Here is a 24287-nt window from a genome sequence, read left to right as displayed (position 1 = left end):
GCAAAAAAAGACAAGTTTCAAAGGTGCCTCTCAGGACAACAGCTTCATGCCCAGTTGTGTATTCTTAATTTATGTTTTAATTTAAAAATACAATGAGACTGGTAGTGGTTCCTGGTCTAAGCAGACCTCTTTTCTTATTTTGCAATTTTAGAAATTGCTTTCTTACTACCACTCAACCTGTCAAACCTGCAGTTCAAAGTCTTCTCTTTGCAGTTGAAACTAGCACTTGCTTACTTCAAGTACTGTCCTGTGAGGCTCCTATTATGCAAGGACTCCAGAAAGAAAGGAAATTGAATGTTCACATTGCTTAACTAATTATTGTTATTTTACCTTATAAAAGTAGTTAAAGCAACTATTTAGTCTCATCAATGATGCTTTGTACATTTTGGAAAATTCCATTGAGTTTGCAAAAGGTAGCCTTAATAAATTTTATATATATATGATAGAGTATATCCTACCCTGTTTGCTGTTGTAGTTCAGTATCACAATTCCACTCAGAGTTGCAATACTGTACTTTATTAAAAGTTACATAGAAGCTCAACTAATAATTTTGTCTTGTTGCAGGTTGTACGAAGAATGAAGACATGTTTACAAAGCTAGCTAATTTCTATCCAGAAGACAAAAACTCCCTTCAGATATCCTTTTATTTTTTCCAGTAAGTCTAATACTTCTTTATTTTACACTAAAGTCTGCAAAAACACTAGTTTATTTCTTGAACACAGCCCAGTATTGGTGCTGTAAGACCTGGCTTTTTTGTTTGGCCTTCTTTTTATATATTTTCTGCTGTGTCCATGTAAATGATTGGTGGCACAAGGGATGGAATACAAACATTTACATTGTCCCTTAAACAGCCTTGTAATGGAAGCCTGAAACACTGGATTATAAAAGTGGTAGTGACTTAATCGGGGGATCCAGGCAGAGTTTAGGTGCCGTGTTTATTTTTATACCATGCTTCCTTTCTTTAACTCTACACCCACAGCTTTCCCATCCATGGAGACCCTCTGGCCCACAAGCTAAAAATAGTGTTTGAGAACAGCACAGATTTTTTTGGGAGGATCATTGTTTACAAGCTGGATGTCCTGGGAGAGAAGCTCTGACATTCTCTGAATGGCTTGAGAAAGTGAAGTTTGCCGAGTTGCCAAGATGTATACCACCTCCCAGTGGGTGAAGAGCAGTGCAAATCAGGTTCACTGGTGGTGATTTTCAGAGCAAGGTTTGAATGTCTGGATATTTTGCTTTGTAGCCATGAAAACACATCAGGATAAACTGAGTATTCACTCTTTATGACCTCATTTAGCTGAACACCAATATCACTTTTGAATTCTGGTGTAACCCAATAATGGAAGATTCCATATTTATGCTTTACAGCCATCATACAGCATGTAGAAACCACAAAAAAATTGTTTCTACTAATTTTTTTTATAAATTTTTATAGAGCACATTTATACTGACAATTTAAATGCTTTGACCAGAGAATGACAAAACAGTGGGCTAGCTATCATGACTTAAACTAGCAGACTGGTTGTATACATTCAATAAATATGCAATGAACTAAATATTCATGATTGAGTGTCTGCTTTTAGCACTTTTACTGCCCCCATCTTTAATCTGAAACAATCGTACATTTTTAGATACCATTTTTGGTAGCAGGGCTTAAGTCATTCTTGCTAATTATTTGAATTGTCACTGACTAAAAAGAACATTTCAAGAATTGCAGGCAGGCTCAGACCATAACTAAGTGCCTCAAGAATAATGTGCTGAATAAAGATTCTTTTTTAAGTCTTGGATAAAAATATAAAAAAATGCTTAACTCATTTGATTGTATGATTAGGTTGCATTTAAACAGTTTATAAATACAGTAAATAAAGATTCTGATGAAAAAGGTTCTTTCAAGTTCACTTTCAGAGTTATTAATAAGACTAGAAATGCATTCCACTTCAAGCTCATGAATTAAATGTTCGGGCACAAAAGCCACATTTCAGGAACACACATGGCCACAAGACATCTTCGTCTAAGATTCACCATTAGTGCCTGCTGCTACACAAGGCTGCTTCTTCTTCTTCTTCTGATGATCTCTCCAATTTGCCAGTGTGAAAAGTCCTGAGAAGTTTCATTCAAGTCCTTCACATGGAGCTGATTGGACTGTGCTTTCACTTTTTGTTTTTGAGTAAAGCAAGGATGTGGTTTTCAATTGCCTGTTGTACTGAAATGAAAGGAAGAAAAAAAAGTTAACTTTGACTGAACAAAGGTGCAGATTGCGTTGTACTGCCCATAGATGGCACTAACCTCCACCAGGACACATCAAAATGTTTTTAGATGTCACAAGCCCTAATGCCACTGCCACCCAAACTTGGGCTTTAACTCACTACTCCATAGCAATTCCTGTCAGGCATTCAGCCACTGTTGAATTTTAAAAAAATGGTCTCTCAGTGCGGTTGTCTAAATGCGGTGTAAAATGTCAAAGAAAATTAGGACTTAATTCATTTTCATTATCAGTTTGAATATTTTTGAATGCAACACTTTATTTCTGTGCCAGTGTCTTAAAGGTGATGGAGTGTGCCCTGCCATGTTCTGGTTCACACCTTCAGTCCCATGCTACTGGGATAAGCACTGGCTCATGGCACTTGTAAATTGCATATGCACATTTAAAAAACTAATGGATTGATGAAGGAATTCCCCTACAGCTCTTTGGCATAGTTCTGAAATGCCCCATCAAAACAATGTCACTCCTACATTTGTTTGTTTGAAACAAGAAAAAAACTAGATGTGAGGTGAGGGAGCTACACCTGAGCTAGTCCATTGATGAATGGGCCCAGGAAATGTCCAGGAGGGGTGTGTGTGTGAGAAGCTGCAGATGGACAATAACAGGGAAACATGCAGATGCACACTCTCTCCCTCTCTACCATTTTCCATACTGAAGGGAGCATACCAGAAAGAATTTGAGAGTAACTACAAGTTTTAGGTGCCACCTGAATCTACACAACTAGCCTTATCATGTGTGGCGGGCGGCTGGGCGCCATGCTCAGCAGGGACACCTGGAAGGACTGGGAGAGGGATTATACCTCCCCCGGGCCACGAGAGGACTGCAGCCCTGGTTGCTATGGGGGTCACAGGAAACCTATAGGGGCCCGTGGCCACTGCCAGGGGGCACCCGGTGGATCCTACAGCCCTGGAAGCCAGCACTTCCACCATACCATGAAGTGCTGGCGGAAGGAATTCCAGGGTCGCCCGGAGTGCTTCCAGGTGCTCGTGCGGCACTTCCATCACACCATGAAGTGCCAGCAGCAGTGCATCAAGGGGCACCTAGAGCATATCCGGGTGAACATAAAAGGGGCCGCCTTCCAACAGTTGAGGAGCCGGAGTTGGGAGGAAGAAGACAAAGCTTCGGAGTGAGGAGAGAAGGCGGCCCAAAGAAGACCATTGAGAGGCCCAAGAAAGTGGTGTTTGGTGCTGGAGAACTGTGTGCTGTGTGGGACTCATTTATTTGTAAATATTGTAAGTAAACCATGTGTTGTGGACTTAAGAATGGTGTCTGTGGTCGGGCTGGCTCTCACGCATGTTAAATGGTATGGTTTGCAAACACTCACATCTGTACTTTGTTTAGCATCTTGGGTATATTGCCAGTAATACATAATAATTAACAGTGTAGCTCTTTCTCCTGCATGTTCTTTTATTCTGTCTAATTTCATGGAGTTATTCATGTAAAAGGGACATGGGAAGAAGAGCTAAACTACAGTACTGGATAGAGTGGAAAATGTATGGGATTTGAGGCTTTCGGGTAATGTCTACATAATAGTATAAAATGAGAAAATACTCATCAACGAAAACCCTATTTCCTGTTCAGTTAAAAAACTGAAATTTGGCAGGATGATACAGCAATAGCATGAGTTATTCACTAAGAAAACACATTTTGCTAGCTTCGTATTTAGGGGTAAAAAAATTCCCCAACAGTAGGAAATCTAAATACCCCAAAGTCTTAATAATTTGTTGATTTTTGTCAATAATAATACTACAGTGAAAGGGCTAATTTAAGACATTCCATCTTTTCTCCACTCAGTGCAGACAGGCTGTCAGTTGAACACCTCAATCACAACTGTGCCACTCACACGTAGCGTGGCAGAACAAGCGAATAAGCGGAGGTGTTTTGACAAGGGAAATCAAATAGGATGATGGCATGACTTTTGAAATAAGATGTGGTTACACAATCGAGGAGCATTATACACCTCAAGTCCAGCTGACGGGGTGAAAGAAGAATCCAACCCCTCCTGTATTTGTCTCTATCGCCCAAAACAATTCATGACCGATGGTGATAGTCCAGGTGAGAAGAGAGGGGGGATGGAGGTTGTATTTCAGTGTGTAGTGTGTTTTAGTATATAAGCATTTCAGACATTTAATTAATTGCATGGGCTGCGTAAGTAAGCAGCCTATAAACGTCATTTCTTTTTGTAATAAGGTAAAGTAAAACACAATACACTTAACTTTGTCTGGCTGTGGCATGAAAAAAATGTAAGCCTGAACATACAACTGACGGAAAACAAAAAAAATAAGGCATGAGTGAACAATGTAAACAAATGAAAATTGTTAACATATAATAAGAATAATAAATCAATTTTCTAAACCTGCTTTATCCCGAGTGGGATTGCTGGGATGCTGGAATCTATCCCAGCAAGCATAGGGTGCAAGGCAGTGGACAAAAATACTCAAAATTCCCATGATTCAACCTATTACCCATTAGAATTCTGTAAAGTTATGTTTTGCATTGATCATCAGCTGAAGTCATTAGGAAAAGCAGACATTGATCTACAGCAGGAATGTTTTGCTCATGGCCCCATTATATGTAGTATAATCAAGAATAAGGAGTTCCAATGAGCTAATAATTTTAGCCCATGGGGAAAAAAAAAAACTACAGATATTGTATATAAAAAGTACTCGATTACTTACACAGTAGTTCTGATAGATCCAATTAACCAACAGCACTGTAACTGAGGTCCATTGTTTTAGGAAATTTCCAGTGTGAAGCAGGGTAACAGCAGCTAGTAGAGATGCAAGAATTACGTACAAACTCCACTCTGAAACTGCTCAAGCTGGGACTTGGACTTGGATTCTAGAGTTGTGAGGCAGCAACACGAACTACTGTCTGTCTGACCATGCTGTTCTAAACTGAAAACAACATGAAATACTAAAGGACTTCATTTTGGGCCACCTGTTTAGTTCAGTGGTGAATGGGATGGTTGTTTTCATTGTGACACTCAGGATTATAAATGGACTTTGTACACTTCTATGAAAGGGGCTACTTACCTTTCTTATAACCCAAAGCTACAGCAAGGTCCATTGGACTGTACCCTGAATCTGCTTCCATGGTCAAATCTGCACCCCATGCTAAAAAACAAAGGATATGTTATATACGCAGCATGTCAAATGAGGCTGACAAAATGTGATACACCTTATCATATAAATTTTTTCAAAGCAGGGACTGTCCCAGCAGCATTCTGCACAAATCAGGACCACAACATGGAAGAGGAATTAGTCCATCTTATGGACGACTTGTGCATTGATCCCAATTTAGAATTACCAATTGACCCAACACACTATTTAGAATGTGGGAGAAAAACCATCACAGAAACAAAGAGAATGTAGAAATTGCATACAGGAAGAGTGGTTTGTACTCGGGATCTTTAAGGACATACCAGCACTACCTGCCACACCACTATAGCAAGTTCTAACAAAAACATTTTTCAAACAAGTCTTACCTAGCAACTCCTCAACACACTTCACATGGTTACCTCGCACTGCATACAAAAGAGGTGTCCCTCCATTCTGAAGAATAAAAAAAGAAGATGGAGATGGGACAGAGAGAGAGAGAGAGATGTTGGGAGCATGCAAAGATTACAGCGCGTTGCTGCACCCACCACACGACGAACCACCCAGATTGAGATCCGAGTGCAGCCATGCAACAGGTGACACCTCAGCACCACACTGAATAGTGTGAGGTGTTTTTTTTTTACAGTGGCTGGAGTGCCAATCCTGCCACCAACCCCAGAATTTTCCCTGCAAGTTGGAGGACCTGCTTGCAGGGCAGGGTGCAGATTAATGTCATACTTGGGGCAGATTCTGGCACAACTTTGCAATAATTGGATCTCGTTTGCTAGCATCATTGCCAACTTTATTTTAAGTAAAGCACCTTTCATGCCAAAAACAGCTTGCACAACAGTATTAAATCAGAATTCTAAACCACTTCAGACATACCCAGTCGTAAGTGTTAATGTCCACTTTGAATTCCATAAGGATTCTAATAATGTCTGCATAGCCACCAGAGCTGGCCAAGGACAATGCACTCTCTCGCTCATGAGCTAAAATATTCGGATCAGCTCCCTTAAAAAAAGAAAAAGAAAACAATGAAGTACTCACACGCCTCATTAATGTCCAAAAAGGAAAAATATGAGGGTAAGCTTGGGCTGGGAGAGGGAGGAAGCCCTTATTTGTCTATCAAGTTTGACTGAAAAGGTGGTAAATTTAGAAATGGTAGAAGAATATACTGCGCTGACAGACTTGGGAGTCAGTAGGTTGTTGCATGAGAGCCCAGTAGAGTATTAATAGGGCAACAATGACTCTTAAGCTTGAATTCACTTTAAATTTGTATGATGGACTGAATAAAATATGTCAGCAAAATAAATAAACAATATATAGTAGACAGTCAGAGAAAAATTAAAAATGACTAGCCCATTAATTAAGAATACCAAGGACCTGGAGATACTGAAACACATGCAATGTCTTCCATGGGCCAGAATGGCCTGAACAAGTTATTTGGAAATGACTTTAATGGGAAATAAAAATGTCTCCCTTCCAGTGGTATAAATATGTAGAGCTAGAAAATTAATGGGGCAGTAACTCATTAGCAGGGAGATGATGTGGCAAGGGGTCTATTCTTTCTTTATATTTGAATAATTGGGATGGTAAGCATGGTTGATACCTCACCTGATGGTGGGAGTGCTATTTATATTCAGTAATTATTAGCTGAGGTACCCAGTGTAGCCTAGGTTGAGGGACACTAACTAACGCTTCCCAGGGTTAAGACACCAACTAAATTTCAGAACAAAACATAACATATGGTGTTCCCCTGTGCAAAATTTAGAGGTGATATGCTTCAATGGTATGAATTTGCATACAAGAGAAACACACACAAAGATATCAACTCAGTTTCTTACATAAGATGTCCACAAGGGTCTTTGTTGTTTTTGCAGTGGTGTTTTAACTATCTCTATGTTTAACAGAAAAATTAAAGGTCAAAATGATCAATTATTTTAAATTACCCAAAAAACCTGTGTGGTGTCTGTAGGGGGTGTTATGACATTTGCCCATCCTCAAACTTTAAATTAGCCTGGTTCACTTCTGTTTGACAACAGTCTAAAAAAAGTGCGGTGTGCTTACCCTTAACAGCAGGTATTTAACTACAGCATACTCTCCAAAAGCTGCTGCCCACATGAGCGGAGTGAAGCCCCTTTCATCTTGTTTGTTCAGAAGGTCATTATCTGCAGGGCATAAAGAGAGAGTAGTTTGCAATGCCTAACATTGAGCCTTACTCATGGGGCATTTAAGGGCGAAACACATCCATCTCTGACAACATATTCTCGAGTACCTTTGTTAAGATGCTCATTCAACTGATTCATTTCTCCCTGGGCTGCCAGCTGATGAACAGAGAGTACTGCATGGAAGAAAATGCAAGTTTAAGTGTGTTATGAACAAGCAGTCCAATCAGCCACCTTTGAATGTATATCTCCTGAACCATATCTGGGTTACTTCAATTCTTGGCAGTCACATCTAACTGGTGATTATCATGTCTGTTTTCAGGATTTACTGATAACCTTCCTATCACATCCCCCTTGGAGACTTGGGAGCCACTCACTGTCCAGTGTAGCAGGCCGAGCAGTGATCTCATTGCCACGTTGTCTGTTGGTTAAGGTTGTTGAATGTTTTAAGAAGTCATCTGCCCCTAAATAAAGAAATGAAGGAAACTTACAGCTACACAGTACTGTGAGTGGCAGATTATATCAACATCAATGCTCAGTTGGCAGCCAAGAATAATAAAGTTAATAAAGGAAAGGGGGGTAGCCAAAAATCCTTTCAGACTAATCATATTTTCAGCTACTTGACAGACAAAGCCACTCACTCTCCAGTGTAGCTTGCCGAGCAGTAATCTCATTACCAAGTTGTCGGTTGGTTATGGGTGTTGAATGTTTCAAGATATCCTCTGTTCCTGAATAACAAATGGAGCCAAAATTAATGTTAACAGCAGTTTGTATAGCAACAGCTATCAACATTAGTGCCAAGTTGACAGCCAAGGACATTAAGGCCTACAGAGGAAAGGGAATTGTCAAAAACCATCCCAGAATATTCAGATTTTTGCTACCTGGAAAGCAAATCCAATCTTGATCAGAGGCAGTGTCAGAAGGCTGCATTGGATAAAGATGAAGGATGAAAGTCTCATTCATTGCATCATCTGGTTTGTTGCTAGTTGCCTCAGGAACCTCACAGTGTGTTCCACCATCACATTCCTCACTGTCCTTCCTGTGTTCTTCTTTATGCTCTGGGATGCGGCCCTTTTCCATTTCTTCTTGCATGGGTTCAAAAGAACTCATTCAAGTGGCACTTTCCTACAGCAATGAATATATGCATGAAATGAACTAAACAATCATTTTACTCAGGCATAATTACCAGCAGCAATGTGAAATGCATTACATCACAGCACACGGGCAAAGAAAGGAAGCACAGTGGAAGCGATAAAGGGGAAGTGCAGAATGGCGGTCATTCTGCGTTAGTTAGTGGGCTGTTACCATTTGTTTCTTTTAACTCTGTGTTTTAGAAAGTCACTGATTTCACAAGTATCAGGAAATCTTCAGATGGAGGAATGTTACGGTACCACAAAACAATGGCTGCTTACTATGTATGCCCCCACAAATAAATGGGGTTTTGCTGGAATATTGTCAAACATATCACTTGTGTCTAATACAGGACTCTCCAATATTTGCTGTGAGAAAGCTTAAGGTGAGCCATCTACAGTTAGCAGCATATTCAGAATGTTGAAGGAATGTTACAAAGCTTATTTTCAAAAAGATATTGACTCACTTTATGTTCTCGGTAGAATCCCTTTAGCCTCTATAAACGTGATCTGCTAAGGTTGGCTTTGTGACCATCTTGTTGTTTCAATCCTCAATATGACAGCAACTGCTTATCTGCCTCTCTGTATTTTTTTTTTTTAAATTTAACTCCAATCTCCAGCCATCTCCAAATTCGGGCACAATTCCCACATCTGCTCTATTTACTTATATTGTAATTTAATTCCTGTAGCCTGCAGTCTTCTCCAAATTACCTTTTTTGAAATATTATTTATAACCCACCACTTACATCACTTGCCGTTTAATATGTTACTTTTCTTTATATATTGTTTTACCGTGATGTTCACAACGAATGACGGTGTACAGCAAAATTTTACTGTTTGAATAAGATGATAAATGAAAGACAACTGTCTCTCTCCAAACTGCATCCACATGTGACATGGGGCCTTTTTCCACGTCCGGATTCCGTGTCTCCGGTCGGAAGAGTAAAAGACAAAAATGAATTTCTGTTAACATCACCCTCTTTGCTAATGAGGGTTGCGCCCCTTTCTAACTTTATTGGGTTGGGGCAAACGGATTAGCAAGTGCATATGTACCTGCTATTATCGCGCCTCTTCATCCACTACAGCACCTCTGTTCCGCCTCATAGCAAAAGTGAAAGTGTGCGAACTTTGTGTGCGGCTGCTCGTCTATTGACGCAGGAGGCACACGGCTGCGCGCGTGCTCGTCATACGGCGTATCGCGCGCACGTTACCAGAACTCTTGAGGCGTTCCCACAGCAACCGCGTCTGCTAGGCTGTCCAGACCTACGCCTTCGCCGGCCAATTAATGCTACGCGCGCGGGAAGTTCAAGGCAGCCTACCTGCACGACTCTTATTCGTTCATTTCTGAACACTCACGTAACATTCGTAGACACGCATTTTCAAATTTAGGCAGCGAAGACGTCAAGTTATCGAACTCAACCATGTATAAAATTACATTCATACATGATCAATTACCCTAAAGATATCACTGGTAATGGAGAACCGTGACTAGTTGACGCAGATTACTCAACCAATCAGAACGCAGCAAGCCTGCCTCGCACTGTGCACTGTTGTTCATTTCACTGGCGAAAAGAAAACTTTCTTTCGTTACATTGTATAACAAAAAATCGTACCACCCATCCATCCATTATCCAACCCGCTATATCCTAACTACGGGGTCACGGGGTCTGCTGGAGCCAATTCCAGCCAACACAGGGCGCAAGGCAGGACACAAACCCCAGGCAGGGCACGCACACACACAACAAGCACACACTAGGGACAATTTCGTGTCGCCAACGACAACCTGCATGTCTTTGGACTGTGGGAGGAGACCGGAGCACCCAGAGGAAACCCACACAGACATGGGGAGAACATGCAAACTCCACGCAGGGAGGACCTGGGAAGTGAACCACCATGCCACCAAAAAAATCATTACCAAAACCTTTTTTGTCATAAAAGTATGTCAGGTTAGATTTAAAAGGTTGGTGTCAATTAAATAAATGAAAAATTGGACCGATTACTAACGGTAATAAAACAGTCTATGGAAAAGGTTTTGACTTTCGTGTTGTATTGGTGAACTACCCATAACCTGCTACACAATACCACTAAGCCTGTGGAAATGGTAATTGACTTTCACAAACTCTAGTTACAACTTCCTCCACTAGAAATGAATGACTCTACAGTCAATATGGTGGAATCGTTCAAAGCTTTGGGCACAACTATCACAAAAAAATGAACACCACCTCCATCACGAAGGCAGCTCAACAGCAGACATACTTTATATGCCATTTAAAGAAATTCAGTATTTCCCAACCCATCCTAGTACAATTCTACAAAGCCATAATTGAAAGTGTGATCACTTTCTCCATTATTGCTGGATCTGATTCAGCAATGGTAAACTCCAAAAATAAATTGCAGAGGGTTGCGAGGTCTATTGAGAAAACAAATGGCTGTACTCTTCCATCTGTTGCAGACCTGTATTCATTTATAGCCATAAACCACGTCAAAAGTATCTCGGATGGATTCATCTCACTCAAGTCATCACTTTTTCCAAAACTCCCCTCTGGTAAATGCTTTAAGTGAACTAAAACTAACAGACATTTACACAGTTTCTTTCCCAGAACTACAGCCCTCACAAACCAATATAATTTATCTTTTCTCTATCACGAAGGGGCCTTCAACATAAGGTAGGGACCAACCATGGATGACCTACCTGTACATTGCATAATTCATTTATGTTAGGCATAGATCTACTCTATGTGTTAACATAGTCCAGGTGTGATAATAAGTCTGTTAAACTTGCTTCTTGGTTTCATGCCAACAACCAAGTTAAGGATGGTTTCCTAGCAGTATCATGTCTTCAGTACCTGATCTTTCTATCAATTCATCCATTAATTTCCTGAACCCACAAATCCAATCTCAGGGTCTTGAGGAGTAGTGGCTTTGTTTTAGGGCGTTGAGTCCTCTACATCATAACTTTGTATTGAGGAAGCAAATCACTTTTTATGACTCAAAAGTCAAAAAACTTTAGACGTGGTGACATTTTTAAAAGGTCTTCCATTTTCTTATTCAGTAGCCTGTTGCAACATTTGTGACATTTAATCACATTATGCCAGTTGTGATTATTTAGTATTGGGCCCAGTCCAACTGGGACTTTATCCGGAGCCAATTCCTGCCTTATGCCCGGTGTAGCAGTGATGGGGTCCAGCAGCTCGCAAAGTCTAAATTAGATTAAGTGGGTTATACATTATTAATGTTAATAACCTGGTTTTGCTGTTAACATGTATCTTAACCAGAGAAGTTAGCTTTTCAATCACTATTTGCTGATTCTATATTCTATACATAATTTTAATTAGTTTATCTTTGTATGTAATTACTTCTTTGACATCTTGTAAAGCACTTTCAGCTACATTGTTTGTATGAAAATGTGTTATAGAAATAGATGTTGATTATTATTATTATATCTTATTAGGCCCACTGTGTGGATGTTCCTTCCTATCCAAAGATATGCAAGTTACAGTTTAAATTGTCCAATTATGAATGACTATGGGAATGACAGCAAGTATACCCTGCAGCAAAATGGCACCCCATTCAGGTTTGGCTCCCACTAACCCCCTAAACTAAATAGTGCTACAAAATGAATGTAAGGATTTATAAGATATGGTGACATAGAAAAGGTGCCTTCTATTGTGGAGTTTGTTCACTTACATTATGCCAATTTACAAATGCCAGTCTCCCTTACAAGCACATCTTTGGGATGTGGAAGAAAACTGAAGCACCAGGAGAAAACTCGTGTAGATCTGCATACTTGATAATAACAGGGATTGAGTCAGGAACTGACGCCCTGTGTCTTAGTGTTGTCTAGGATTGGGCCTGATGCTCCAGGAATATTCTCTGCTCCAACCCTACCATGACCCTAAACTGGATGATATGAGTTTTATTATAAGTTTGGACCTATTTTTTTCTGTCATTTATACTTATAACTAATTTCATCCATGGAATTCTTACACAGGGCATTGCCTTTTTATTTAGCTCAATGACTGTTTATCGCTTGTTATTTTACACAGCATTTGTCCTTGAGGAAGTCTACTAGACTTTTGGAAGTAACACATGCAAAGAGCTTACCATTATTCTGGCTGACATTCTCATGGTCAAACAACAAAACGCACCTTGAATTTGAACCCATGCTGGACAGCAATGAAAGATTTAGCTAAGCAATAGCCTCTGCATTTTTATGAATTTTTTTTATTTCCTTGGAGTTAAATTTTACGCGCTCCCAACCTAAACTTTACTTTACTTCGTCCCTTTCTGTCTGGTTTTAAAGTGTAAACAGCACGATGCTGCCCGATTTGTTTACAAGCCCAGAGCATGTGCTCATTTTTTTAGTATAGAAGTTTTTACATGTTTACTTGTTTATTTACACAAAATCCAATTCTGTTATTATTTCGTTGCATGTGTTTTCTGCGTGTTTTCTCAATAATAATAACGGATCATTTTCTTTTGTAAGTTTTTACATTAGTTTTCTGTGATACTGCCTTTCTAGTTTTGTTACCCACTGTAGGCCCAAAGCCGCGGTCGGAACCATTGGCTCGCTCCTGGTCTTCCCACCGTACTAATAACAAGGGAGCACAGGACGCGTCACTGATACAGAGAAGTAGAAGAAAGTACGTTTTTTTTCTCTCTCATTTTCTAAAACATATACACCAAAGAATTTTCTTAATATACAGTATCAGAGGAAAAAAAAAAACATTCTGAAGAATGGAAGAGCAGGAAATGCAGCTGAAAGTTAAACGAGGTAAGGATAAAAAAGTGCGATTCAAGCTTACCGGAGGTTCCGATTCACGAGTTGCTGTACGTGATTTCACTTTCTTCAATAACAAATTGCCGAAACATACGTTGGTAAAACAGATGTGTTGGTGTGCACGCAAGTAGGAAGAAAAACTAGAAAAGTGGAGGACGAGGATCGTCGAACGCGCTGCAGGCAAATGCCCATTTAATTTGAAACATGTTTTTTTTTCTTCTTCCTCTTTTGTTAAATACCACAAAATGCTCGCCTTTTTCCGGTACGAAACACTGTATTTTAACGTAATGTAGTTCGGTTGGGTGCTGTCTTCGTGTACATTCCTCGTGCGTTTTGAGTTTGTGCAGCCTGAGCGGGTGGTAATTGGGGAATGCAGGTGATGTGTGCGATCTTATCGGACACTTTAAATGATTAAATCTTTAATGCACAGACACAATTCCCCGCAGTGCCCAAATACCTGGCTTTCTCCTAGGTACATCAATAAATGCAAGAATTCAGCAGTGCCTGTTGCCGAAAGCGTCTTCCTAGGGACACCACACTTGAGCCTTTAGATTACAGAATCTTCGGAGAACATGCTTTATGTAAACGTATTTAACCCATATCAACAGGAAAGTGGGTATTCATCATTTTTTCTTTTTACGTTACTGAGTCACAGGGTGGACAGATTTCAAAGTGTCAAATCGGGCTGCTTGTATATCGTGTGTGTCGTCATTTATTTAATGCACGGGTGTCGAACTCCGATCCTGGAAGGCCGCAGTGATTGCAGGTTTTCATTACAGTATAGCCATCTTCTTCATTAGTGATCAGTTTTTGCTACTAATTGACTTATTTTGCCATAGTTTTAACCAACATGACTCAGCCAAACAATAATGAGATACAAAACGAGCCACTACATGACCAGCTCACCTATGCTCATCACACAATATCTGAAAATAAAGAAAGGTGATGGTCTCGGTAAGGTTGATCTCTCGGGTCATCAAAACATTTTGGCGGATTTTTAGAAACATCAACAGTTTTGGAAATGTCTGCTGTGGCAGAATGAGAGCAGCAACAAGCCATGGAATTAAATGATGAGTTTAATTAACAGCAAGACTCCGCTTCTCATTAAGAGATTGGTTGGAGTTCGAAATCCCAGTTTAGCTGGTCATCTGTTGGCTCGTTTCATATCTCATTTCTGTTTGGCTATCATTTAATGAAGAAAAGAATCAATTCAGAGCACTGAATCCTTAAAAACAGGGCTATTATAATGCAGGGGAAAAGATTTTAATTAGCAGTAAAAACTGGTCACTGATTAGGAAAAGGGTTAGAATGAAAACCTGCAGCCCTCCAGACCCAGAGTTCAACACTCCTGAATTTTAATGCCACCTTTGATTCATCATCATCGCTCAGGGCAGGGAAAAAGAAATCACAAATAAGCACATACAGTATGCTTCTACATCAACTTCATGAAATGTGTAGTGATTTGAAGTTTATATTTTCTACACATCTGTGATGTTTCTTTAAACATCTTAACATATTTAATACATTACATTCATGGGCAACTCAGTGCATTTAATATTGCACACTGCTTACATGTTCGCTGTTGGTTTTTGGAGAAACCAAGCTTGTTTGTTTTTAGAAGTCCATATTGAACGTTAATGTACTGATATATGCAATGAGTTACAGTACATTCTTCTGTAAACATCAAATTCATTTGTTAGCTTAATTCACTAACTTGCAGTATTAGAAGTAGTGGATGCCCCACAGTAACATTTTATTTTGCAGGAGCTCCTTATGGAAATATGTATTGTGGTGAGCAATCCCTTCAGTGTGGGGAGCTCCATAGTGTTCCAAACATCTGTCCAGGTATTGTTCATTATGGAGAAAATCCTCTCCACAAGTGCATTGGTGTCTGGCATAGTCATTACATGTCGAATGAAGAAAGAAATGTTTGTGTGAGGGATGTGCTTCTGACTAAAAGTGGTGAATATATCCACCCAGTGTTCATCAGCTGGGGTAGATGCCCTGTTCCACTCCTGCAGCTTCTGACCAGCATACTTTCTGGTGTAGGTTGTCTAATCCAATATGTCTGAGTCACTAATCTGGCACAGGAAATTTGAAGTCATATTCTGCCCTGAAATTTTAACCTTTTGTACAGGAAAATATTTAGTACATGTGTGAACATAGGCTTATATTATAAAGATCATGGTGCTCCCAACCTCCTCCTCCTAAATGGATACATGCATTCCTGTTTAGAGTGACAGATTTTGCTCAGCTGAAACACGTTTTGCAAGATTCTGTGTAACATAATACATTTTAAAGTTTATTTCCATGCTGAAGAGGAAAGGAGCTAAAAGACCCAATGTTTCATCTCTACAGTCAAAACTTTGGATGCTTTACCTTCCTTTCTTTTTAATGGGGAAATACACCTTAACTTTTTCCATTTGCAGATGCACACCAACGCAACCCTACATCAACCTAATAAATATATTTTACACATCTTTATCTTACATCTAAGAAAAAGATCTATGTGTAAGTTGATTTTTTTATGATGATAATTCAATTACTGCATAAAAACTTAATTTCTCTTTAGGTATTCATAATTAAACCAAAATGATACTATGCCATTTCTGCCAAAATGTTTCTTACCTCTTCCCACCCAGGTTTAAATAAAGGAAACGCTTGCTGCAGCCCCTGATTAAAAATGCATTTTCTCTTTGGCATGGTTAATTTGACAGAATCACAGCATGGTTTAGTATCCTTATCTCTTTTTTTTCTTTACCTGGCAGTTGGAAATGCTTTAAAGCTACAGTCAAACTGGTTTGGAGTGTAAATGACTATTTGTGGTCAAAAGCTGTATAAAGCATAGCGGCTTTTGCTTTTCTTGTGTGATTGGTGGTTTAATGACTGTGATGGTTGAGAAAAACTTGCTGCACAGTAAAACCTTTTTACATGGTAGCCTGTTAAATCTGGGACATATTGTTATATTTCAGTTATTTTTTATGACACTGAAATCGGGACTGTCTCACTCAATCCAGGACCACTGGTCACCCTGCTGAGTCAGGGTAGTGAAATTGTCTGAAATGTGCTACTGTAAGGCAGTAATCAGTACTGCGTGTTGTGCAGTTCCTCATAACACAAGGTTCACTCTGACTTACTGACACATATTATTTTCCTAATAATAACTACTGCCCTGTAATGTGTGATAAACTATAATGAATTTATGGAGAATATGCACACATAGAGTAAGAACATAAGAAATTTTACAAACGAGAGGAGACCATTCAATCAAGCCCGTTTATTTAGCTAATAGGTAAGCTGTCCCAGTGTCTCATCCAGATTCAACTTAAAACTTGTCAAGGTTTCTGCTTCAACTCAGTGTCTCGGTAGTTTGTTTCAGAGACCCACAACTCTTTTCTGTAAAGAGGTGTGAAGTTATGTTTATCCAAAATAACCAAAGTTCTGCAGCTTTTAGTTTGTTTAATAGGGTGAGACAGGCAATAGTGTGAGACGTGTTCAAATAATTCCACATATCAAATATCTTTGTTTTAAATGTTTTAGTAAAATTTCAATGCAGAATAATTCATACAAAAATAGAAAAAAAATTGCTATAAAAAAAAAAGTTCTGTTTAAGGCTTATATATATTGTTTAATTTCTCTAAGTTTGGTCATATTGAGGCATACTAAGCATGGTCAGAAAACTGTATGCCATATCCTATGTGTAAACATATCTAATAGTCCATGCTAGCAGTAAGACTTTTTCCTCCCCGGCTTAATTAACACTCTGTTTTTCAGATATAGCTAAGAAAGTTCTATCTCAATGTTAACTTACCTGGGATAAAGGCTATACCATATTTTTAGTAACTATGAGAATCTGACATTCTATAGAAAGTAAGCAAACACAATATGAGTTTAACATCAAACATTAACTTTCTAAAATTGGCTCTTACAAAGTGCTTCCTAGCTTTAGTTTTAAAGACACTTTCCCTTAATTTCTACTGATTTCCTCGAGTACATGATTCACCCTTAAGCAGAAAGAATGTTGCTGGATCTACTTTATCAATGCCTTTGAGGATTTTAAATACCTGGAGTAGGTCCCCATGCAGTCTTCCACTGTTTGAGACTAAACAGGTTTAATTCTTTGCGTTTTGTCAGAGTAAGACATGTCCTTAAGTCCTGGGATCCACTTGGTGGCTCTCCTCTGCACAGCTTCAAGTGCTGCTATGTGGTTCTTGTACCATGGTGACAAACTGCACACAGTACACCAGATGTGGGTTTACAAGTGCATTATATAGTCTCAGCATAACCTCCCTTGACTTAAATTCATCAGTTTTTATGATATAACCTAACATTTTATTTGCTTTTTTAATTGCTTCTATACATTGCTTAGTTGCTGAAAACATTGTCATCAAATACCCCTAAATCCTTTTCAGAGGTTTCTTCCTTTATGACAGCATCTGCCATCTTGTATTTATTATTGATGTTCCCTTTGCCAACATGTAGCACTTTGCACTTTTTTACATTAAACTGTATTTTCTAGGTGTTCACCCAGTTCTGATGGTTGCACAGGTCATTTTGAATTATTTTTGCTGACTCCTCAGTTTCTGCCATCCCTTCATTTTAGTGTCATTTGCAAATTTAAAACGTTTACTAACTATACCAGAATCAATGTCATTAATATAAATCAGTTAATGGAATGGTCAAAGGACAAACCCCTGAGGCACTCCACTGATGACCTCTTTCCATGTGGAGCATTCTCCTCTTATCCCTTTGTCTCCAGCTGTTTAACCAACTACCAGTTTTGTAAGTTACCTCTGACGCTTACGGCTTCTAGGAATTACACTACATGAAATTATACCTATGTCCCTAGAAATGAGAGTTGGCAGCTCATATCATTTGGCTATGGTGTTATCTCAAAGTTTAGAATGCTCTGATCAAACACTTATTTATCTCATTATGACAGAGAAAAAAAGCCTTTCCTTTAAATAGTTCTCATTATTTGTCTTACTAATATAGTAAAAAAGTGATATTTTCCATCTCCAAAGCTTCAAGTAAGAGGTGCAAGTTCTTCTTTCAACCAAACAGAAGCTTCCTTGTGTGTGTCATGAAAATTCTTTCCCATTTCTATCCATTCTTACATGTATTAACCACCCAATCTCTCTGAGATTACACAGGTGGTGATCCAGCTGAGGGTAGGGATGCTGCAGGGATCTGTGTTATCTTGAGTGATGTTCTCCAGGCTGGTGGTAAGGCTGTCCTCCTGGCATTGCAAGCAATCTTTGCTTCCATTTGGGAGACTAGTGTCATCCCAACTGACTGGAAAACAGGACTTGTCATCCCTGTCTGGAAAGGGAAGTGTGATCGTCTGGATTGCAGCAGCTACAGGGGATAACACTGCTCTCTGTGCTAGGGTCATCCACAATCGGATCTGTGATCACTGGCTTCACCTACCAGCGACCGGAGCAGTCTGGTTTTACGCCTAAGAAGTCTACCATTGATTGCATCCAGGCACTGAGGGTTCTTAGGGAGCACAAACTTGAATATCGGCAGAGTTTCTTTGTAGCCTTTGTCGATTTTCATACGGTGTTTGACTCAGTTGATCAAGCTGCCCTGAGACTTTGGTGGATCCCCTCAAGGTTGTTGGATATCATGGCTGGCCTGTACACTGGTACTGTGAGTGCTGTGCAGAGTCGAGGCAGAACCTCTGTGTTTTTCCCAGGTTATTCTGGAGTCCGTTAGGGGTGTGTTTATGATCCTACTTTGTTTAATGCTTGCATGGACTCGGTGTTGGGCAAGGTCATGGGGTCTAGCGGCTGTGGGACATCTGTTGATGAAGAAAGATTCACTGATCTTGACTTTGCTGAAGATGCTATGATCTTCACAAAGTCGATGAATGCTCTGAGCGAGGAGTCAGAGTGTCTGGGCTTGCGAGTGTCCTGGATAAAACCAAGATCCAGACCTTTAATGACCTCTTAGGCACAGCTATCAGCAGTGTGTCTGTCTGCAGAGAGAATGTTGACCTTGTCGAGAGGTTTACTTACCTCAGCAGTGACATTCATGTCACTGGTGACTCTTCCTATGAAGTCAGTAGATAGATTGGGAGAGTGGGGGGGTCATGAGGTCGCTGGAAAGGGGTGTATTGTGCTCCCGATATCTTTACTAAAGGGCAAAGGTCCAAGTCTTTGGAGTCGTGGTGCTTCCTGTTTTGCTATATGGTTGCAAGACATGGACGCTATCCAATGACCTGAGACGAAGACTGGGTTCCTTTGGTACTGTGTCTCTTTGGAGAGTCCTTGGGTACCACTGGTTTGACTTTGTGTTGAATGAGTTGTTGCTCACTGAGTCCCGAATGAGGTGCATTACCTGCATTGTGAGGGAGTGTCTGTTACAGCACTACAGTCATGTGCTACAATTCCCTGAGGGTGATCCGGATCGCAGGATCCTTAGTATTAAGGACCCAAGTGGCTGGACCAGGCCAAAGGGATGCCCACATAATACTTGGCTGCGGCAGATAGAAGGTCATTTCCTGAGGGCAGGACTGGACCGCATGTCTGCATGGGGCGTTGCCAGCCAGGATCCCGAGCTGTTTCATCAGGTGGTGGGTGCAGCAGTGTGCTGTACCAATGCATGCTCCAACCTGACCTTGCATGTATCTATATTTTGAAACAATCTGCCAGGGGGAAGGTTTGTTGTACAGTACGCTGGAATTCTAGTACTGAGTTTTATTGTGTTTGAAACCACAAGAGGGTATTCAATATGCTCCATTTAGCTGCCAACAACATTCATACTGTACATGAAAGTAGCTCTGTTTTACAATAACAATAGTTAAACAGTTATTTATAGCGGTGAATCTATGTCCAGCTTAATTACAAGCTATGATCAGATGACCAGGAAGGACGGGAAAATAAAAAAACACCCAGTTGGTGAGATGTTGGAGAAAATAAACCTGTGGGGTTCCAAGGCCAAAAGCCCATTCATACCACTTTGTGCATTCTACAGTACATGAGTGTGTCACCATGCATGAAGCTCTCTTTATCTTCCCAACACTTCAGGTGGCTCCACCATACTTAGCCCGCAGGTTAGTGACACATTGTACCACAACAGGAAAAAAAAGAAAAAGGAAAATGTACAAATGTAGGGATTAATGACCAGCCTATAAAACAGCAAATAGAACTACAATTAATGAAAAGAATCATTTCCTCCTTTAGTCCGTTTGAAGCAATGCTAGTGATGGTAGAAATTTCACATGTGATCATGAAAGCCAGATTAAAGAGGTGGATTATTAGTAGTTTAAAAAAAAAAAAAAAAAAGCATTCCAATTCCAACTGTACTGGCCCAGCATATCTGTATTGGTAAAGTTTTCCAGATATTTGCTGCCTCACCATTTTTTTTTATTCTTCTCTCTTCAGTACTTAGCAAACCAGTGTTAAATGATCTAGCTAGATAACTTGATGGTTTAAATGCCAGCCATGTCTTAATAAGCAGACACAGGTCAGAATTACGATTAATAATTACTGCTTTGGTGTTCGTTTAACAGAAAAATCACTGATTTATATGAACCTTTTAGAAAATTGTGTTGACTCACACTAAATAATCTGTAAACAGAGCAGTTACCTCAAATAACCAGATCAATGTGAACATTTGCTAGAAAGCAAAAATAACATTAAAGCAAAAGTGTTCATCTGTAGGCATTATCTGTCTACAAGCCAATACATTGTGCCATCCAGGACCAAGCCCATTACTGTTCAAAATTGATTTTTATACATAATCATTCAATCATTAATATGAAAAGACACACAATTAATTGGTTGGTGAGGTACTAGTATTTCAGAAAGCATTAAACAGGCAGACTATAATATTATTATCTGGTTACACATTCTTTAACCCCTACATGTGATTTACATAAAGCATTATTTTAATAATTTAACTAGTGTGGACCTGTTTTGTGCTCCATATTACCAGGGATAGACTTTCACCTCCTGAAGACCTTAGTTGGATTAAGCGGTATTGTTATGTTAAAGGTTTATATATTTATAGGTTTGTTATTGTCGTGTACGGAGTATAGTCAAATTTATACTTCCACATATCTATCTATCTAATCAATATGCAGCACACCTGTTCTCCTGTGGATATTTGCCTGAGAAATCAGAACTCTGGGTTTAATGGCTGACAAAATATATGGATTGTAGTAAGTTACCTTAATTGGCTTCTTCACAAGATTTTAGGCACAAATGTGCTAAATAGTGCTTGACTGTGTTGAGGTTCCATGATCTTCCCATGTCTGTGTGAAATTTTCTTTTGATTGAAAAGGGTTATTTATCACTCGTCTGACTCTGTTCACCAATTTAGGAAACTATAGGCAGGTATTATCTTTACAACATTATTTAATAATGTTTTCCAAGCTGATGACAACAGAGATGTAAAAGGGCATGGATGAAGAATATAATATAAACTTTCATTTGGCCAGCATGAAAAATATATCACATTTTGGTGGAGCTCTTCCCGGCCAAGAAGAAAGAAGACACAAGTTATTGCATAGGCACAGCAGTAGTTCTGAACACTGATTACTATGTAATTTCTTATTTGTGTCTATTCTTTAACACAAAGGCATTAAATATGTACTTTGCACAATACTACATCTTTGCAGGCTACTCCTTTTACTTCATACATTGTGAAGGCATTTATGTTGTTAGCTGATGGCTGTAACTTGGGCTTGTGTAAATCTGTGTGACCAGTGATGGGCAGTCCCTTATTTCAGTGCTGGCTCTCTTCCTGTAACTCATACTGTTTGACCTTCTTGGACTAAATAATGAATTGGTGATTCAGACAGGCTGGGTTTCAGCATTCAAATGGAGTTTTTTCCATACTAAAATGTAAATCTGGTAAAATTAAATCCACTGCTTGTTCTGCATTTAGAGATTCCCTCTTGCAGACTACTTTTGTAAAGAACTGTTTTTGATGTGTTTGGACAAGCTGTATATATCAAGTTGCTGCTGCATCATTGGTCACTTGGAGGAGCATTCTATTTTTGTTAATGAACTGATGTATCTAATAAAGTGGCCATAATATGCAAGAAAAGACTTCCACATTGAAAGACTCCACAAAATCTTTTCAAGTTTTTCCATTTAGACTCATAGTTACGTATTTCTATTTCAGAAAATGTAGTATTTGGTTTGAAAAAGTGTTCTATGAATTCTTTATAATTTATTTTGCGTATATATTCATGCCCAGTTTCATGGACACTTAAAAATTACTGATATTTCTTTTTTCTGCTCATAATTTAACAGAAAGACAATACAATCACTGTTTATATTGGCTTAGCTGATTCTGTGTTCCTAGTAAAACAGAGCTGTGTCTCAAACACACTATTATGTTCAAACACTTGCTTTGACATGCTTTTATTTATTTTTTTTTGAGTGAGTTTCTACAGAGGTTGCTCCTACATATTAACTTCGATAGCTACTGAGAGACAGTAAATTTTGTCTCTTTCCTGTTACAATAGTTACAAATATAATTGCAGATAATTAGAATTGATTATTTATATAACTAGGGCTCTGCTCGCTTCGCTCACCAACCCTCGGGGGCTTGGGCTCGGTTGGTGTTCCATTAGAGAAAGCAATTGTATTTAAAGAGAAGACAATTTGGTTCCTTAGTAATTTTAGAGAGAAAATCAGTTACTTGAGTATTTCACTACAGTTGTCTATTTTAAATACCAGGGAATAATAAAACGTAGTAACAAAGCAGAAGTAAAAATGGAATAAATAGTAACACCTAGTCAAAAACAATATTGTAATGTCCCTTTTCAGGCAGGAGAAATAAACCACACAGGCACGCAAGTGGCTGTAGCAGTCCAAAACAAATGTTTTATTGTTCTTCTGTCGTAACTGGACAATGCAAACTGATTAAACACTTCTCAAACTAACCCAATCCCGTGACTTATTTAAGAGTAGCAGATGTTGTTCCTCTGCCTGCACCTCTCCACAGCAGTCTGAGCAATCCTATTTGCATGGCTTTTTAGGACACATTGCCTCAGTGGTAATTTCTTTTCCACACTGTTACAATATTATGAATTACTTTATCATCTGACTTACGGTATATTCTATAAAGGTTGCTTTTTCGCATTTCTGTTCTCATATTTTTGGGGCTATTTTTCTCTTTTTCGTTTATTGGACGATTCTCTTGGTTCTTGATTTTTATTATATGCAGCTCTTTTTTGTTCATTTTTTTTTCTCGCTGTTTATTATCTTCTTTTGCCAGTCTTTTTCTATTGTGATTTAAAATTTGACATTTTTGAATAGATAATTTGCTTTACTGCCTTGCCATTATAACCGATTGCGTTGAAGGGCGAGTTAGTGGCACTGAGAGTTTCACAGGGTGGTACGGAAAAAGGATGTGCGCAGTAGGAGGAATGCTTGAGTGAGCGGTGTGGAGGGGAGTGGTAAAGTCAGAACAACACGGAGTTGACAGAAAACTTTAACAGAGAGATGTTGTTAATTACAGAATCTGCTATAGATAAAAGATCAAATGAAAAGACAAACAATTAGACCCATATATTTTTTTGCCTACACAATAACATACTTTTTGTTTCACTGAAAAATATAATATATACTTCTAGTTTGAGGTGCTATAAGATAAGCAATGTATATATTTTAGTAGAAAGTGTTGGTTTTAATGTTTTTTAATATTTGCCAGCCAACTGTGTAATTTTCTTTTTTTTTTTTTTTTTTTTTTGTTCAGTAACAGATAAATTTACAGAAAGCATGTATGTACTTGCTAATGAACCATCTGTGGCCCTGTACCGCTTGCAGGAGCATGTGCGGAGATCATTGCCAGAACTTGTCCAGCACAAGGTAAGTAGATGTTATACTGAAA

General features: G+C 39.0%; 3 protein-coding genes across 6 annotated transcripts in view; 2 read left to right on the top strand and 1 right to left on the bottom strand.

Moving 5' to 3' along the window:
- Window positions 1-1884, top strand: part of nr2c2ap (nuclear receptor 2C2-associated protein) — a 21457-nt gene extending 19573 nt beyond the window's left edge. The window contains exons 4-5 of the mRNA XM_051934679.1: window positions 565-629; window positions 972-1884. Of these exons, the coding sequence (XP_051790639.1) occupies window positions 565-629; window positions 972-1097 (191 nt within the window). The 3' untranslated portion in view covers window positions 1098-1884. The remainder of the gene's footprint in view (window positions 1-564; window positions 630-971) is intronic.
- rfxank (regulatory factor X-associated ankyrin-containing protein) lies at window positions 1638-13816 on the bottom strand. Of its 3 annotated transcripts, none has more exons than XM_028816262.2 (10): window positions 13690-13816; window positions 8408-8651; window positions 8168-8254; window positions 7904-7990; window positions 7637-7702; window positions 7429-7529; window positions 6247-6372; window positions 5751-5817; window positions 5299-5379; window positions 1638-2203 (listed from the first exon to the last, which is right to left on the bottom strand). In XM_028816262.2, exons 2-10 carry the CDS (start codon window positions 8634-8636, stop codon window positions 2151-2153), a joined length of 897 nt encoding a protein of 298 aa, XP_028672095.1. In that variant the 5' UTR covers window positions 8637-8651; window positions 13690-13816; the 3' UTR covers window positions 1638-2150. The 3 variants fall into 3 exon arrangements, with proteins under 3 accessions (XP_028672095.1, XP_028672093.1, XP_028672092.1); XM_028816260.2 differs by lacking the exon at window positions 13690-13816 and adding an exon at window positions 13462-13617; XM_028816259.2 differs by lacking the exon at window positions 13690-13816 and adding an exon at window positions 9710-9830.
- The window catches only part of borcs8 (BLOC-1 related complex subunit 8), a 15666-nt gene continuing 4636 nt past the window's right edge, over window positions 13258-24287 (top strand). For both annotated transcript variants that reach the window (XM_028816266.2, XM_028816265.2), the window contains exons 1-2: window positions 13258-13430; window positions 24153-24265. In XM_028816266.2, the coding sequence (XP_028672099.1) occupies window positions 13394-13430; window positions 24153-24265 (150 nt within the window). In that variant the 5' untranslated portion in view covers window positions 13258-13393. The remainder of the gene's footprint in view (window positions 13431-24152; window positions 24266-24287) is intronic.

Source organism: Erpetoichthys calabaricus, chromosome 12 (genome assembly GCF_900747795.2).
Source record: "Erpetoichthys calabaricus chromosome 12, fErpCal1.3, whole genome shotgun sequence".
NCBI classification, from domain to species: domain Eukaryota; kingdom Metazoa; phylum Chordata; class Cladistia; order Polypteriformes; family Polypteridae; genus Erpetoichthys; species Erpetoichthys calabaricus.
This window is presented reverse-complemented; position numbering and strand designations above follow the sequence as displayed.

Bases quoted from the DNA above. Each gene is read 5' to 3' on its own strand.
- rfxank (XM_028816262.2), bottom strand. From the start codon at position 8,636: ATGAGTTCTTTTGAACCCATGCAAGAAGAAATGGAAAAGGGCCGCATC. The intron at 8,255-8,407 runs GTAGCAAAAATC...TTTGTTATTCAG, and splicing joins AGATTGGATTTGCTTTCCAG to GAACAGAGGATATCTTGAAA. The intron at 2,204-5,298 runs GTAAGTAGCCCC...CTTTCATTTCAG, and splicing joins AGCTTTGGGTTATAAGAAAG to TACAACAGGCAATTGAAAAC.